The 17,349-nt window shown below is 32.7% G+C and overlaps 1 protein-coding gene across 8 annotated transcripts in view; it reads right to left on the reverse strand.

The window, feature by feature from the left end:
* Nucleotides 1–17,349, reverse strand: part of LOC105459217 (sodium bicarbonate cotransporter 3) — a 54,989-nt gene that overhangs the window by 30,009 nt on the left and 7,631 nt on the right. For 7 of the 8 annotated variants that reach the window (XR_975650.1, XM_011705063.1, XM_011705060.1 and 4 more), the window contains exons 1-3: nt 15,814–16,212; nt 3,390–3,514; nt 1,181–1,315 (exon numbers count right to left, since the gene is read on the reverse strand). Coding sequence is in view for 7 of the 8 variants with exons in the window: in XM_011705063.1 (XP_011703365.1) it covers nt 1,181–1,315; nt 3,390–3,514; nt 15,814–15,827 (274 nt within the window). In the remaining variant the exon portion in view is untranslated. Of the gene's footprint in view, nt 1–1,180; nt 1,316–3,389; nt 3,515–15,813; nt 16,213–17,349 lie in introns of those variants that run through there. The other variant, XM_011705061.1, reaches the window with a different exon arrangement.

Consider the following 17,349-nt stretch of genomic DNA (forward strand, 5'->3'; position numbering starts at 1 on the left):
TATTGAAAAAGCAATAGAAAAATGAATTTCTTACGATATGTGATATGTTACATTATGGTAATTAATATACATGGTGCGACAATTAAGTTCGGATTAAGGCCATAAGAAAATAAAGAAAATCGAAAATATTTTGTTGAATCATTGCCTTTAAGTTTTTGGTCAAAACGAGAGATCCCCGTCCTACTCGCCTGATTTAGCACCGGTTGACTTTTTATTATTTTCCACGTTAAAAATTACAATGAAACATTCGAGATTTGAGGATTTGTCGATCCAACGGACTGTTATGACAGAACTGAAGGTGATTCGGAAAGAAGCTTTCTCTCGGGCATTCGTTTCGTTATATGAGTAATATATGTTGTTCGGAAGTCGACGGGAACTTTTGTATATTGAATGATGGTACTAATAAATATTTTCAGTTTGTTCAGAAGCCGGCGGGAACTTTTGTATATTGAATGATGGTATTAATAAATATTTTCAATCTTCTTTTGTGTGTATTCTTTTAGCCGCGGCTTCAGTTCGCGCGAACTTAATTGTTACACCATATATATGTCTACAAGTACTTATACATGATTTAATGCTTTCGCATTCTCATGCGAATTCGCAAGTACTTATCCGAAAAGCCAATATCGCGAACGTTAATTTACGCTTCGTGTGCCGCCCACGTCTAAATCCTCCTTTCTGCTGCAACGTTCTATTAAGCCGCAGAATTTGAAACATCCGTTTATTGGCAGGGATGTAGGACACGATAGCAATCAAACGGTATATCGACAATAGTTATTTATTTGGATGCTACATTCATACAAAGCAATGTATGAACGTAGCCTATGAATAAATTAGATATAATTTAATGATTTAGAGACACGTGCCGCGCGGTAGGTGCGAGAGATACAGAACTCATTATCGTTGAATTATTAGAGGTGCATCCTACCGATGAATTAATTCTCAGGCGTTAACGGATTACTGAGTTGACATTAGTAATTGGCAAAAGGGATGCATGTTTAAAAAATCTGTTAGAATTACTACGTCCGCACAAGTGTCACTTCGTGCGTTCGTCATTACACTCTGGCACCTCTGAACAAGGCCGAATTATTGCACAACGTGGCATCATTATTGACAAGAGCCACACAACTTTGCGAAGTTGAAACTTGATGGAAGAAAAAAGAAGTGAGGATCAACTTACTCGGTCTATCGTTGTCGGCGTCCTCCTTACCACAGGGGTACGGCTGCCGTTGTGAATGATGGTGCTTATGGTGTCGGCGGTGCCTCCTTTCCCCTGGCAAATGCACGCCCACGTATACCGTGTGCGCCCTGTGACCTGGAAGCAGATGAAAGGGATTGCCCCGTCACACACAGTGCCTCTCACAACTCACCATGGGGAAGAGATGCGCGGATTTAGAGCAATTCTCCCTGATGAAAGTGCACGCGACACAACACAACTTTTCTTTCGCCACACGAAAGAAAATTAGGTCGGCGTCATTTGATCGTGTAATCCTGTCTACCGAGAAGAGTGTACGCGAGACAAGTAGATCCTGCAGGAATGAAAGGTTCCTCGTGTATATCTTTCCAGATTAATTTACGCGTTGGCTGTACCTAATTCGAATGGGAGGCCACGTGCCAAGACGAGTTCACACAGACGAAAAGGTCAACAGATTCGTCCCGATTTTGTAACAATAGGCTCGAATAGTTGAACTTCATGGATGACATATACATTAATGACATATCATCCATGTTTCTGATATTAATAACGGTATTAATAATTCAACCTTTCAGCATGACATATAATTTATAAAGATAATCATTATATGCTACCTTAATATACGAGAATGTTACAGAATGACGAGAAGATTACATAAATATATATGATAACTAAACAGATAAAGACAAATCCATGTTATGCCATCAAAGATCACCGAAAACACATGATTTATATTTATAGATAAATATTCATATAAATTGGATATCGAATATTATGCGTTGATTCAAAATATATTCATATATGTATTGAACATATCCCAATAAGATATTTTTTAGTAATGTAAATTTTCATATTTATATAAAAATCAAGATGCCGCGAGCCGTGAATGCAACTAATTATTCAATTAAAAATTTTATTTTTTTAAAGACAACTCAACGTTTTTCTTTTTTAAGAAAGCTTCATATCATGTCAATCGTAGGAGGTGAATATCTGCCAGACTGGGTGAACAATTTATTTCGCTGGGAAATCCGGCGTTTACAAGATCCGACAATACAAGACCGTCACAACATGTACGGCCTCTATTCGCAGGTTTCGTCATCGATACGAGGTGACCTCGTCGCAAGTCCATACCCATCCACGGTCGGTGTTGTTTGACGAAGTAACGATTTTCGAAGCACCTACACGCGCGAGGTCCGTCCGTCCGTCGTGTGAGCAAACAGTGAAGCCAGATTCGTATCAGACTGACCTATAGCAGATGCAGGCACGTTATTGCCTGCAGACAATGCCTGATATTTCAACAGAAGCTCATCTCGTGTCCATTTGCTTATAAAATATCCGCGATCGTGGAAACTTTATGTGAGTTGATGCCAAGAACGAAAGGCTTATTATCTTCACATTGATATTCTCTTCGCGTTATTCTAAGCCAGTTAAATTCATATCATCTTAGTAATTGCATAAAGATATCATGAGATACTTTTAGTGAAAAATCTACAATTAATGCTTCTTATCGAAATATTCAAAACAATGGAAGAGAAATTTATCAAATTTCTCACACGTACTTACGATAATAGCCGCCGAAAATAGAGCAAGGATTCGATAAGTCAAATATAACCATTCAATATCAGAATGAATCAACCGTTCTTATATTGTACTAAATAACTTCGACTTATCACCTTTAACGACAAAACTATTTTCGCAGGATCGAGGAATATTTCCAACAAACTTTATAAATTGAAATCTACCCAATATAAGAAATAATTCTGTCTATTTCGAATACAGCATTTAATTACTTTTTGCTAAATTTATTTAAATTATTTTATACCTAAATATTTGATATTTAAATATAATTTAAGAATTCTTTAATATAAATATTATAATCATACATTATTAAGAAGGATAGATCATATATCAAGTATTTTAATCAATAAAATTCAGATTCAAATTTATCCTAATATGATAAAATTATATTTTTTTAAAGACTTATGACCAAAGATATTTATAAAATGATTAAAAGTTATATCTATAAAATGCCTCATTTAATTAATTTAGATTAAGTCGAATTATTGCAGAACAAATTTCTATTTGCTTACAGCTTTCTAATGTAGATAAAAAAAAGTTTAACGATTACATTTAGTGTATCATTAACTCTCCCGTTATAGTCTTAAAAAAATTTAGAAATCTATACATTTCTTACCTTCATAATCTTTTTCCGTGTAAGACTGATGAGTAATCCGCGCGCCCGGGTCTTTCGGGGCCTCATCGTCACCTGTCCCGCCCGGATGGGCCCCGCCACTGCCGGCTCTCGGCTGCATCCACGGCCTGTGGAAATAAAATTAAATGATCGATTTAATTATCGCGATACCAATGGCGACGGCGACTCTTCTGTATGCATCCGCTACACGCGGACGCAAGTTTCTATTATTAGAGCATTAACAAGTTTCCAACCGGCAGAAATATCATCGGGTTCGTTTGTCCGTGACTTTGCTCCCTTTCCGAGAACGTGCTTCTGACGGTAAATTTTCCTCTGTCACACCCAACATCGGTATTTTATATTAATGAAAGTTGATTTGAATTTTGTTATTAACTCGTAGTTTGTTCGATTAATGCACGTTGAAAGATGCCGATTCATTTTGGCGACGCGACCGACGATGCCAAATGTGTGCACACGAGCGTACGTCGAAATATTTCGTAGGCGTCTGTCCACGACCGTTCGCAACTACTGACACCAGTTAATAATAATTAAGCTTCCACCGTTCGGAGTCACTTTGCACGCAACTGCTTCCTCCTCATCTTTCTCCTTCCGCTTCCATGCTATTAAGTTTCATATTACTCATTACAGAGTCCTTCTTATATTTAATTGTTTATAATGCAATTTATTTCTGCGTCACGTTTAATACGTGAATATTTGTTTTATCACTATTAAGAGAAATGAAAATAAAATATAATAGTAAATGTAATAGTATATTAAAATATGTAATCTTTTTGATTTAAGTTTTAAGTTAAGTTTCTTTTTCTCTTAATAAAAATTGTATCTTGTCTTGATAATTAAATTTCAACTTATATAAGTTTTAAATTACATTGCCATCTAATTTTGTTTGATATATGTAATATAACGTTCTGACACTAATAAATATGTATCACATTTTCATCTCGTATTCGTGGCATTGTATCTGTCCCCGTTTGCAAATTGTCACGAGCTAGCTTTTATACTAGTATTTTACTGTCCTTGCGAGAGATATATAAATTTCGACTCGTTCTCGTTGAGCTTTCGCTGGGTAACGAAGATGAATTTAGCACATTTTGTGGTAAGTTAGCTCGACAACGATTTTATTCGTATCAATGATTTCACAATTGTTCTTTTAAAAGAAAAGACGAGGTCTCTAAATAAAATAAAAGAAATTATATTTTTTACAAATTCGATGAAATTGTTATGAAAAACCTTAATATTTCTTTCATGTCTTATTTATACATGCAGTAACAATGAATATTATCTGCGTTGTAAAACATAATAAGTTAAAGGCAATTTCAATGCTAATTAACGGCAAATGTTTATTAAATATAATGAATAGAGATATAAAAACATTTTGCTCATGACTTAAATTTATGTTCAAAATATGCAATTATACGTACATATAACAACGTTCATTTCTTATGTATATATATTTGTAAAAATTATTTATACATCAATGTGATGCACAAATTTATATAAAAAATACAATTTTCTTCTGAAGAAAACTAGATTTTTCTTTAAATATTCATCGTTTTATTTAAATAGTATCTGTTTCTGTTCAAGCATTCCTTTATTGCAAATTTTATCGAAGTTTGTTCAATCAGCTGATTATTTTCTATCTAACTGATATAATAGTATATACTAGAAATTCTACAACTGTAGTAGATATCACTTCAGTCTGAAGTGTTCACGTGTGTCACACATTCTATATCTCTCCATTCTTGTATCACATAGGAAACTTGACAACTTTCAATGCAGCGCAACGCAGAATAAATGCATTAAATCGCTTCGCGTGACAACTACAGTTAACAGATGGTCTTTTAAGAATCTTTTCACAACTCTGAAACCGTGAAAATTAGGAAAGTTCGAAAAAATGGAGAAAACGATATTGAACATGTGTCAAAAAAATTTCGAATTTGTATTCAGTCAAATGTATGACTGAATGTAAATTGATTACAAAACAAAAAAAAAACAGACAATAGACGTGGGTGAAAATTCAAATATGATATTCTTTCAACGGAATAAACTGGGAATACAAAACTGAATTCACTCTACCTACGCAAAAGCTATCTTGATCAGATAATATGTTGTTTTGTTCAGATGTTGTTCAAGAGTTATTTGTATTATTATGAATTTATGCAATTAGAATTTATATTAGAAATTATAGATGCATGTTATTAAAATTGTGAATTACCTTAGAATAACAATTTCATAAAATTATACATACAGGGTGATTTATTTTAATCTGAACAGACAAACATTTCGAAAATATTTTTATTAAACATTCCAAATAAAAATTGGTATAGAAAGGTATTTTGGTCAATTGCTTTTTTCTAGAAGACACCAAAAAAATATAAAAGTCGCTTCCACTTAAAAAAATTTTTTTAATTATGTAATTTGTTACATAATATGATAACACAATAATGATTCCTGAACATTCATGATTAATTATTATACATAAAAGATATAATTATTGAAAAATCAATACTTTACAAGATATTTTATCGTATCATATTTTGACATAAAATATAAAATATCTTATAAAATATCGATTTCTTGATAATTGTATTTTACTATTTTTACACATAATGAGATAGTCACATTATAATCATTAATACTATTGATATAATCAATAGTATCAATGTTAAATGTAAAGAAGACATACAGTTGCTTTAAAAAAAAAAGTAATTGCATATTGCATTTTTTTAAATAATTTTTTAAACTATATGTTTTCTTTAAACCAATCGATTTGTCTTATAATTTTGTGTATAAAAATATTATATATAGCGCATAAGATGTGAATGTATATTGTATACCTACACATACACGTATACCTCATACGCTTTAATAAATTTAACATAGGAATTTATTGAAACTTTCTTAAAAAAATCTTTCTAAACACATTTGAAATAGCTCGTATAATTACTATCATATATAATGTAAAAGTATACAATACATAAAATCGATTTTTTAAATAAACTATTATAAATAATTGTTATTCATCAAATAACACTATTCTAAAAAAATTAATTATTTAATTTCTGAACATTATCTTAAATCATAAACAGATAATTATTACATATGTATTATGTTAACGTATAATGATATTAATTTTAAAAAATTTTACACCTAATGAGATAGTCAAAACAATCTCTAGTAATGGAATTTTGATAAAATACAGTCTTTTTCAAATTGTCTATATTATATTTAAATAGTTCAAATTGTATGTATTTTTGGAAGTGAATTACGTACATAATTAAAAATTAATTCCAGTAAAAACTTGATTGTATTTATGATACTTCAAGTTCTCTTTAGCTTAACCCACGCAATTTCTGTTTATAATCTTTAAGCTTCTAGAATTTCAGAGAATCTCGAGGAGAATCTTCTTTTCTTTTAATTATTAAAAGTATATTCTGCTGTTTTTTTGCAGAAGAAACAAGTGAAATAATAGTTGTCTGTTATACGATATCTTCATCTTGCTCCGTGTAATCATCTTCTTCCTCTGAGACATTTACTAATTTCCTTCTGCGCCGACATTCTTGATTTCTCTGTTCTCACGTTTATCAACGATTATTAAAGCAACATTAATAATAAAGAGGTAATATTAATAAAAATGATTATCAAAAATAAAATGAACAATGATAAAATTTTACTCTGATTAGAAAAGAAGATTGTCAAGAAGATTACATTTATTCTCTAATTTTTCATTTACGTCTATTTTTTTCTTTTTATTCAATGTGGAAAAGAGTATCTTTCGTCCTTCAAATCTACGATTTCCTGAGATTATGATTAATAAATAGATCGATCAAAGCTTTGAACGAATGGCAAATCATGCATAAACGATGTACTTTGCAAACAAAAGTTTAATGTCAGTATTATTATAGAATGTAAGTTTCTTAGAATAATAGAGATAGAAGCTACAATTGTTCGTACACATTTATGTTCACACATCGACTGATATCGATCACGTAAATGCTACGGTCACGTTTCTTTCGATATTACACGTTCATCCTTGTATAAGTAGTTAAATTATTATCGCGATTTAATTTTATGATGCAGTGAGCAATAATAGAATAGTTCAATAGAACAATTTTACAGAGTTTCGCACATGCCTATAGTTCTTTTGTTGGGATGATCCGAATTTTTCACGCACACGGCAGCATTTGCCATTATGTGAAAGGTAATAGTGAGAGAGAGAAAACGTGACGCTGATTGATGAGTGGCAGAAACAATGATCGAATTTATTACTGCGTTTTGATGGCACGGAAAAGAAGTGACTTGTAAATTCATCTGAGATAATTGGTTAAATAATTAACAATAGGGCACAAGAAGACACGCACATATGTATGTGGATATGTATATCAAATTAAAAAGAAAAGTTTATTTCTTTATGTCATTACAATTAAAATATTTTCATTTATAGATCTCTTTATTTAGATGAAAAATATTAATAAAATATTTTGTATCTTCCACATAGAGCTTTTTTTATTTAGACCGTTTTAATTGTCGTTAAAAATGAATTTTAACTAATATCGATTGTTACGCAGAAACGTAAATTAAAATAATTTGCAAGTACTACAGGAATATATAAATAATGAAAATAGAACGGGCTATTAACTTTGAAACTCAATTTACATTATAATGTAAATGAGACAGTATATCCACACACAGATAAATAGCGTTCCCTCTCTGATATTTCGAAAAATTTCATGCATCAACAAAAGTTTAATTAAATTCAATAATTATTACAATTATTTTCATTGCGAAAAAGTTTAATGGAATTTATTATGTAATTATTTACTAAAAGTTTAATATAAAAACTTTTTTTTGTAAATTTTTATTTATATATGATATAAAAAACTAATAAAACTGATAACACACAACTCAGTAATATATTTAATTAACAAAAAATAATACGCAAATTGGATGAAGTGTAATGCACCGTCATAATGCTTCTTCATGCCGAACAATGCGTCATGATATAAACGAGTACAAAAAGATGTGTACACTATGATTATCTACCCACGGCTGAGGATGTTAATTTTGACACGCGTTTTGTGCTTTGTCCTCTTGTAACAAAGACTAAGTTACATTAAGTTTGTGCACGAAAATTATAATAATCTTTTCATAATAGCCTGTAACTCGAAACTTCTTATTACACGTTTTCATTTCAATACTTGAGATTTCTATTTTTAACTACGAAGGTCTTTTCGCTCTCTTTACTTGCTTATTCAATTGCTGTTTATTCGGCGTCGAAATACAATAAAATAAAATGAATAATTAGTGACAAATGCAAGAGAAATGAAGAATTCTAATAAATTCAAATATTAACTCTGTTTAAAATTCCGCTACCTTGCTGCCGAAGTGGTGGAAAAACTTCTGTTCTTTTATCCCCGGTCTCTCACAGCCACGAACGCCGACGACCGATGCTCAATCACACGACACGGACGTTTGACGTTCGCCGAGGGTGCGCGACATTTCTTATATCTCTTTCCCCGGGCAACACGTGGCGGGAAACAGTCAACCACACCGCACATGCACCTCGATCGTCGCGGATGCAACTGGCGCAAGACGGATTTTACGCGACGCGAATCAGTCGGAGCAGCAGGCGGAGCGGGGAAAACGGATCGTTTAATCTGCTTTTTCGTGGGCGCTGCACGCTGCCAGGTGCAGCTCTCGGCGTCGGACGCAATTGCGGCGCTCGATATAAACGCGAACGACGCATGCACGTGCTGTCAGGGTCGCCTCCGCCTCAGTGTCTTCGCGGAGAAAGACAGTAGAATAACATCGACGCGACGCGTCGCGGTCCCGCGCGTTATGCATCCTCAATGAGAGTGCTATTTGAAGGCCTGCATCTTATATGCTCCTTGGCTACGTTAATTTATGCATTAGAGGTTTGGTGTAATTTATTGAGATATACCCGCTAATATGAAGACCTGTAGTTCGTACACCAAAAGTGTTAAATAAATGGAGTAATGATAGAAATAATAGAAAAATTGATTTACTCTTCAGTGATAACGTTTATCTCGTAGAAAAATTTGCATGATGAAGACAATCGTTGCCCGTGTATTTTTTTTTTATCGATTGATTCGTGCAGTTTTGAGACTGCTCGTGATCTGTGACGGTCACTCGAGGGAATGTCAAGATCGCATTGTCGTCGTCGAATTGTCAACTACCGATTACGAGCCATCAAGTGGATAATTACCACAATACGATTACCCAGGTTGTACCTATGTACAAAGTTCTATATAATGAACGACCTATTCGTCCGAACTGTCTCTCTAATTGGGGAAGAGTGATTTAATAAACGAGAAGAGAGATGGAGAGAATGCTTAATTGGAAGTTATTCACACAATTTATGCATAAAAAAATCTTGGAAATTTTGAAAGATAAAATAGATAAAAATTAATCTTTTCTTTTTTATCTCTTTTAACTTTTTTTACGAAACTTATTTGTATTTATATTGGAATAATTTATCGATTCTTTACATAAAAAGCTATTAGTGTAAAATAAAGTATTACATTATCATAAAACATAAAAATTATTCAAATCTCGGTCAAGTATCCAAAAATATTTTTTGCATAAATATCTAAGTTTATTTATGCTAAAAATATATTTGCGCTCTTGAAAAGTTTCTTTCAATATTTTAAAATTATATATGTGTATCTTCTAGATATAACTTTTGAAATCTAATGCATACATAAGTTTATATTTTAAAGCAGTGTTTTATCGACGCATTTAAATTCATTTAAATTCATGATAGCGAACAAGAGACAGTTTATAGCAATTCAGTGTCGACTAAATCAACGGTAGTTTCATAGTGTCGCGTAATCCAAGTATCTTCTTAATTAACATGTAAATTATTAATCTGCTTCACGTTTCATCAAATCGTGCCTCATCTTGACTTAGGCGGACTATGTCATTCATATTCATAACCAATATCAACAATCGATGTGAAACTAATTTAATTTAATAAGAAACTTTAAAAAAATTTCTGATGCTGCTAGTTATCAAAGAAAAAACTTAATTATTAATTATAGTAGAAATAAAATTAGACATACACGTCGACAAATATTAATTATTAAAACATTAATTGTTAAAATTAATACTCAAATTAATATGACGTAAGATGACAAAAGAATTATCGATGACGAGGTCTAAAATATGACATTTTACGTACCTATATGGAAAGTATAAGTGTCTGTAATACATAAGGAACTTCAACCACGGTGGTGTATTGCGTTACGCTTCCGGTTTCGGAGCAAGCAAATTTGGACGAGGAAGCGGACAATGCTCGGAATGATGATCAGGCGCGGGGGTCGGCAGACAGGCCAATGAGACTATTAACGAGCGACAACAACGTCAAATGAAAAGGTCCTTGTGGCACGACACTTTTCCGCAGACATGCAGCGATAATTGACGGCTTAATAACGAAAATAACTGCGAATCGTTTCGGTGGACACGTATGGTAATACACGGCAATCGCCGAAGGTAGTTCCGCTCGTCAGCGTATTAATTTATGTAATTGACAGATAACTCGAATCTAAGGACAATCAATGTCTATTATATCACTTGTCGATTATCGTAATTGATAATAGCAAATACTCAAATAGCTATCAAACGTTCTCCAAATTCGCAACGCAATAATTGCTAATCTCAAATATCGCCTGAAGCGAAATGATATAACAGTTTCCGTTATAATGTCAAACGATTGAGCAATGAAATCTCTTTTATAAATATAGCAATTTAAATATCGGTTGTGATAAAAGAATAAATTTAATTAATTACGTACAAAAGACTGTAAAAGAAATGTTTTATACAAAAATGCTTTATATATATTTTCAATATATTTTAAATATATTAATTATAAATTGCAAGAGATAAGAAAATTATCAATACTTGTTATACTTTATATAGAATGCTTTCTATTTAGTGACATAATTCGATACAAATTTCTTTCTTTATGTTCTATCTTTGTTACTCATTGAATTCCAAGAAGGATAAAATGACGTTTGTGTCACTAAATGGGAAGCACCCATAGTTTTCTGTTAACACTTTATGGAACTTTCGTATTCTGTTTTGTTTGTACACCTTTTCGAATATTACAATAACAATAATTTTCTGAAAAGAGAATGTCTAACGCGCGAGTGGTCTCGGTTTAACAAATGGTATCGCATCAAAAATGCATTTTTCATTTCTCGCGAGTGAAAATTGATGAATGAAACAAGTCCGGAAGAGGCTTTAACCGTGTGGAAAATTATCTGCAACGTACTTTGATGTTTCATTGATATAAAAATGGGAAACAACACTCGTCTTGTCATTAAGTAAGCACATCAATCAAATATACTCGTACTCGTTCGCCACCAAGAAACGGCGCTACAGGTCTAAATGAGTGTGCAAAACGGATTATTCATTTATGAGCATTTACGTAAGTACTCTTGAAGATAGGAAAATTATACATAGAAAATAATTGCGTTGAGCATTCGGGACAATTAGACTATCTATTGTAAAAATTTTAAAATTTTTAATTTTATTTAATGTTACTTGAGAGCAACTGTTTTCTTTAAGTAGGTATAACGTAATTCGATTAACTGGCGGTTCTTCTACAAATATTTATCAATGTTTAATTTTTGCTCTACATTCTTATTTTTCGAAAATTGAATTTTAATAATTAATTATCTTTATTTATATCTTCATAACAAATATATTATTTGATTCAATTTTCACACAATTATGTGAAAATATATATTTCCACAAGAATCTTATTTTGTCAAAGAATTTATCACTACAATTAAAATCAAGAATTTTTATATATTTTATATAAATATCAAAATATTGTACTTAAATAATTACTAATTTTGTCACTTGACAGATACATTATTTATGCAATGTAATTAATAACAAAATAATTGAATAATCCATTTTTCTTAAATAGTCGCAGCGTGTCAATGTACTAATCGATCGTATAATATTTCCGTGAAGGAATTAATAAATAACAAATAAACTCCGTAAATAGTGCTATCTCGCAAATATGTACACGTGTGTATCAATGATATTTATTTTTAAAGTCTGAGAATTTGTGAGCAGAAACAACGTGAGGACGAGGAAGACGACGATGAGAATGATCAAAAACGATATATACAAGTAAGATTAATAGGCATGACATATGAAGTGATAATTCCACAGTAATCATCGCTCCGTAAATCAAGACCACGTTTATCTGTCGGGACGTAATTTCACACGTGTAGAATTTAAACGACATCTAATATCTAAACCTCATAAGACCAATAATCAAACATCAGCTTTATTAGCACTAAGAAGTGAATATCATTAATTTTCATTAACTCAAGTCACAAGGAACGAACTTGAATAAACATATTTAAGATTGATTTATAGCATCGAAAAATAGTATTAGTTACCGAGAACAGCGGATGATTGATTTAGCGTTATTAGTATAGTAGAGATTTCCACCATGTAGTCAACTTTTAGGGGCATTTAATGTGATTATCCCTTCCTTCATTGTACGTATCTATAAAATTATAGTATCTATAATTAGAGCATTGACACAGCATCAATTGAAATAAGAAAAACTCTCGGCGCGTATACGTAAAGCAGCCACTTAAATAGCCACTGAGTTTTCCGGGGAGGAAGGACGGATGTTTGTGCGCGTGTAAATAGAATAGTGGGGAGAGAGACTGATGTGGCACACTGTGCCAATTTTGAATAGCTGATGTGGAAGATGGTTCTTGAATCGTGATTGAAAATCTCCTTATAACTTTATGCCTAACAAAACGTACTGTAACGCTTATTAATAAGGATGATCTCAGCGCACACTGCACACGTCAAAGTTCACACTCGTCGAAATAACGCATAAGTAACATTACAATAATAAATATATGTAGATAGGAATTTTCTTTAAAATTTACGGACTATTGTTGCAAAGTGGGATTTTATAATTTTATAATTTCTATGTATAAAATGTTATACGCGATTTAATAATTTTTTTTGGAATTATTCTATGTACCCATTTTAATTACTCTTGCGATTAATCTTGCATTATTATAATTCGTAAAAAATTTGCACGCTGATCACGGACATTAAAACGTCAAAGCGCATTGGCATAGCTCGTCGAATCTTTCGCATTACGTAAATCATTTACACGGGAGAGGCAAAACTCCGAAGCAATTTCATAAAGTAACACGTGCAGATAGATCGAGAAAAATGTTATCCTATATCTTGATAGGAGAATTGCAAAATAGTGATCTCTCTTACTCGGTGAAAGAGGAATGGATGGAAAAAGCAATCGATTATCACTCTAAATACCAATGGGACTTTTATGCACCTTTAAAGCATAAAAGAGGTCAAAGGTCGATTATCTCTAAATAAACTGTTACTTTCTAACACAACCTAGTTCTTTTTCAGCTTTCCTAAAATAACTCTCAAACTGCGTCAGTACGTAATTTTTGCGATGAGTTATACTATTTTCTAATGAAGAAATATTTCCATTTTAATGTGTATTTGCCGTTTGTATTGTTCTCTGAAATTGTAATGTAATTCTTTACCTTTGTAATCACGTTTCTGTTCATTACAATAGCAGAAGTATATTTTTCATAATTTGACAATTTATCTTCGTTTATTTTATCTGTTCATACAATTTTCCAAAAATGACTGTAAAATCCTTGTGTACACATTTATATATTTTTTTTACTCCTTTTACGTATATTTCTTTTTGATACAATATCATTTAGTGAGATTTACTGAAATTCATACGTTTTGATTCTTCATTATTGATACAAATATAAATTATATTGCACAATGCCATCGATATTTGCTTCCGCATATTTATCCGCGTACTGTGATGATATACAGATATCTTGGTACGAATGCAATTGCAACTGAATGAATTTGCATGTCACACATCGATTATCAATTCCGTCCCGATGAGCTGATATTTTTTCCAGGTTCGCTGCTCCAGTAGAGATAATCATTGTATGTAGAATCGAGCACATGTAAACGTAAGATAAGAGAATCCATGTGTCGTGACGTTACTTGGGTCAAAGTGCGGGTCAGCACGTGATCAACGGTTAGATATTGCGAAATAATTATTCTTCCATGATTTTTGCAAACGCATATTGACGCATTGAAAAAAGATTCATTTAAACGACCCGCTGACACTATTCATGTTTCATGTTGCAAGGTGAATCTAATTCAAGGATACTGCACTGGAATTAAACGCGTTTCGTGCATTGCACGATTGCATGATTAGCGCAGTCAATTATAAGTTGGTCGGTCGATTGTTCAATTTTTTAGACGTTAAACGTGTCGATTTTGCATTGAAATAAACTTGGCTCAAATTTGTGTGTCTAGAATATTTTATACACGTAAATCGTTTTCCTTCCCACATTACATTTAATGATATTTATTAATATTATATCAATATTAAAATGAGTAATATTAATTGAGGTACCATACATTTTTTACATCGCATAAGTAAATTTTTTCTAATATTTTAAACAGAAATTTTATTAAATTGTAATTTTAAAAACGTAGATTACTTTTTTCATAACACCCTTACAATATTTTTAAATATCATTGCGTTTTTTTCTTCATAAATAAAAAAGTCTTTCTAGAAAGTTTTATCGATGAATATCAAAATATATTGAAAGTGATTGGCACACTTTACCCGTTATCATCATCGATTGCGCGTTTCAGCTTTTATATTTTTATAGCGATCGTTCGAAAGTTGACGTCGTGAGCATCGAGAATCTTGAAGAAACAAACCGTGATCCAATATAAATACGATAGAAAGCCGAACTTAAATTTTGTGCCAATATCTGTTGTAGCCTCAGCTTGCAGAATCGATCAATCTAGTAGCCTTGATCATTTTATATATATATGTATATATATAGTGGCGATTCGAATAATCAGAATTACTAATATGCTACTCACATATAATAAGATTTATCGCCAGATGAAAATAATTATAAATAATTAGTACATGTGTACTAATGTACTAATGTGAAAATAATATTAATTAGTACATGTGTACTAACGTACATACATAATTATTTATTAATAAGTCTGAATGAAAATATATAAATTTGCAATGACCAACTTTCGTAATAACCGATGTTGCTGTCGTCGGTTACCATTTACCATATAAAAGGGAGCACAATAAGACACAATGTGAAAGAATGGTAATCTTCAAATTAACAAATCATTACAATTAGAGTAGAGAATTATGCCACGTATTACTGTTTGTAAAAACCCCTACTTGTCCAATTGCAACAAAATATCTACAAGGTGAAAGAATGTAATTTTCGAATTAGCAAATTAATTACAATTAGAGTAGAATTGTGCCACGTATTACTGTTTGTAAAAACCCTACTTGTCCAATTGCATGTCTTCTCGGAGCTCCACCGGTGATTGCACCTGAAGAGATTCGTCACCGCGGCGATAAGCACGATAGTGAATGCACTTTTGGCTGCAATGTCAGACGGTGGTCCTCATGTCGGAGTCGCCCCCGCTTCACGAGTAAATAAAGCGCGCGTGGACAGGCGAGAATGTGTATTCCTATCTCTCTCTTTCACTACAGGCTCGCTCACATATACACGCGTATGCACACGTGCACACACGTTGCACTACGTACGTACGCACGTCTGCGCACCGCGGTGTATGCCGGAGGACTGTTTACCATCGGCTGACAGCCAGATGATAGCTTCCGATCGCGCTCTCCTCGGTGCCAGCGAACGAGCAGCAATCGGCCAGCCGCGGCGGCAACCAGTCGGTGGCTGGCAGCAGCGCGGAGACAGTCATCCGGTGTTTTTGATAAGGAAACTCCGCCCAGATAGTGCTGAGATACGCTCGGGAATCCGGTCAGGCAGTCAGGGAGGGGTATTATTCTGTCATTTCGAAATCGGTGACGCTGTGACAATCGTCGGGTAAACGATGTCGTCAGGTCATCCGATGACTAGTCCGCGGCCTCCAAGGAAGTTATACACCATTGCAGTACGTTCCTACTGAGATTTCCCATAGACGGATAAAGGAAAAATGAATTTTCTGTTAGTGAAGGTGTATATAGGCATCCGTACGTCCCGAATTTCTCGGAGCAACGTGCTTGATTTGATCGCTGAATCGATTCACGATCTAACTAAGAAGTTGATTTTTCAGCATGCTGTAGCACATTATAGAATGATGAGCATCAAATTTAGAGAAAGAGAGAGAGAGAGAAAGGGACACAGATAAATAATAAATAAAAGCTCAATTGAATATTATACATATGATGATTAAAAAGATCTTTATCTCCGCCAAATTCGTAATCGTCTTATTCAATCATCGGTGTTCTGAAATTAAACAACACAAAGTGAATAATATTATTTCACGATGTGTAAACATTTCGATCATTGCAGCGTATTAAACGTGGTTCTAGCTCTTCAAATAAAACGGACAAACAGCAGATCTTAATAAAACCCTCATTGGGGCTTCTGTTTTATCTTTTTTGTACAATTTTATTATCAAAATGTTTATATAACTCGTAATTATTAATATCATATACAAAAAATATGTTAATTTGAAAAGGATTTATCAGACATGGATAAAAATCTATATTAGAAATAATATAGTAAAACGGTAAGAAATAAAGTAACTTATTATATATCTCGGCATTTGTAGAAGAATTATTATCGACGCGATATCGAGCGGATATGATGATTATACGATAAAAGTGATAATGTTTCTTTTGCTTGAGAAGTTATTTGTGCGCAGAAACGATAGTTCAAAGTATAATCAGGCTATACATCTCTAATGCATGTCGTTTGCACTCATCGGTCTGCATTATTGCACGCACACACATTAAATACATATCTTTTATTATACGAATCGCTTATAGATAGCTAGTGTTACTGCATTGAAAATCATTACAATA

This window comes from Wasmannia auropunctata, unplaced genomic scaffold, assembly GCF_000956235.1.
Source record: "Wasmannia auropunctata unplaced genomic scaffold, wasmannia.A_1.0 LD334204.1, whole genome shotgun sequence".
Lineage (NCBI taxonomy): Eukaryota > Metazoa > Arthropoda > Insecta > Hymenoptera > Formicidae > Wasmannia > Wasmannia auropunctata.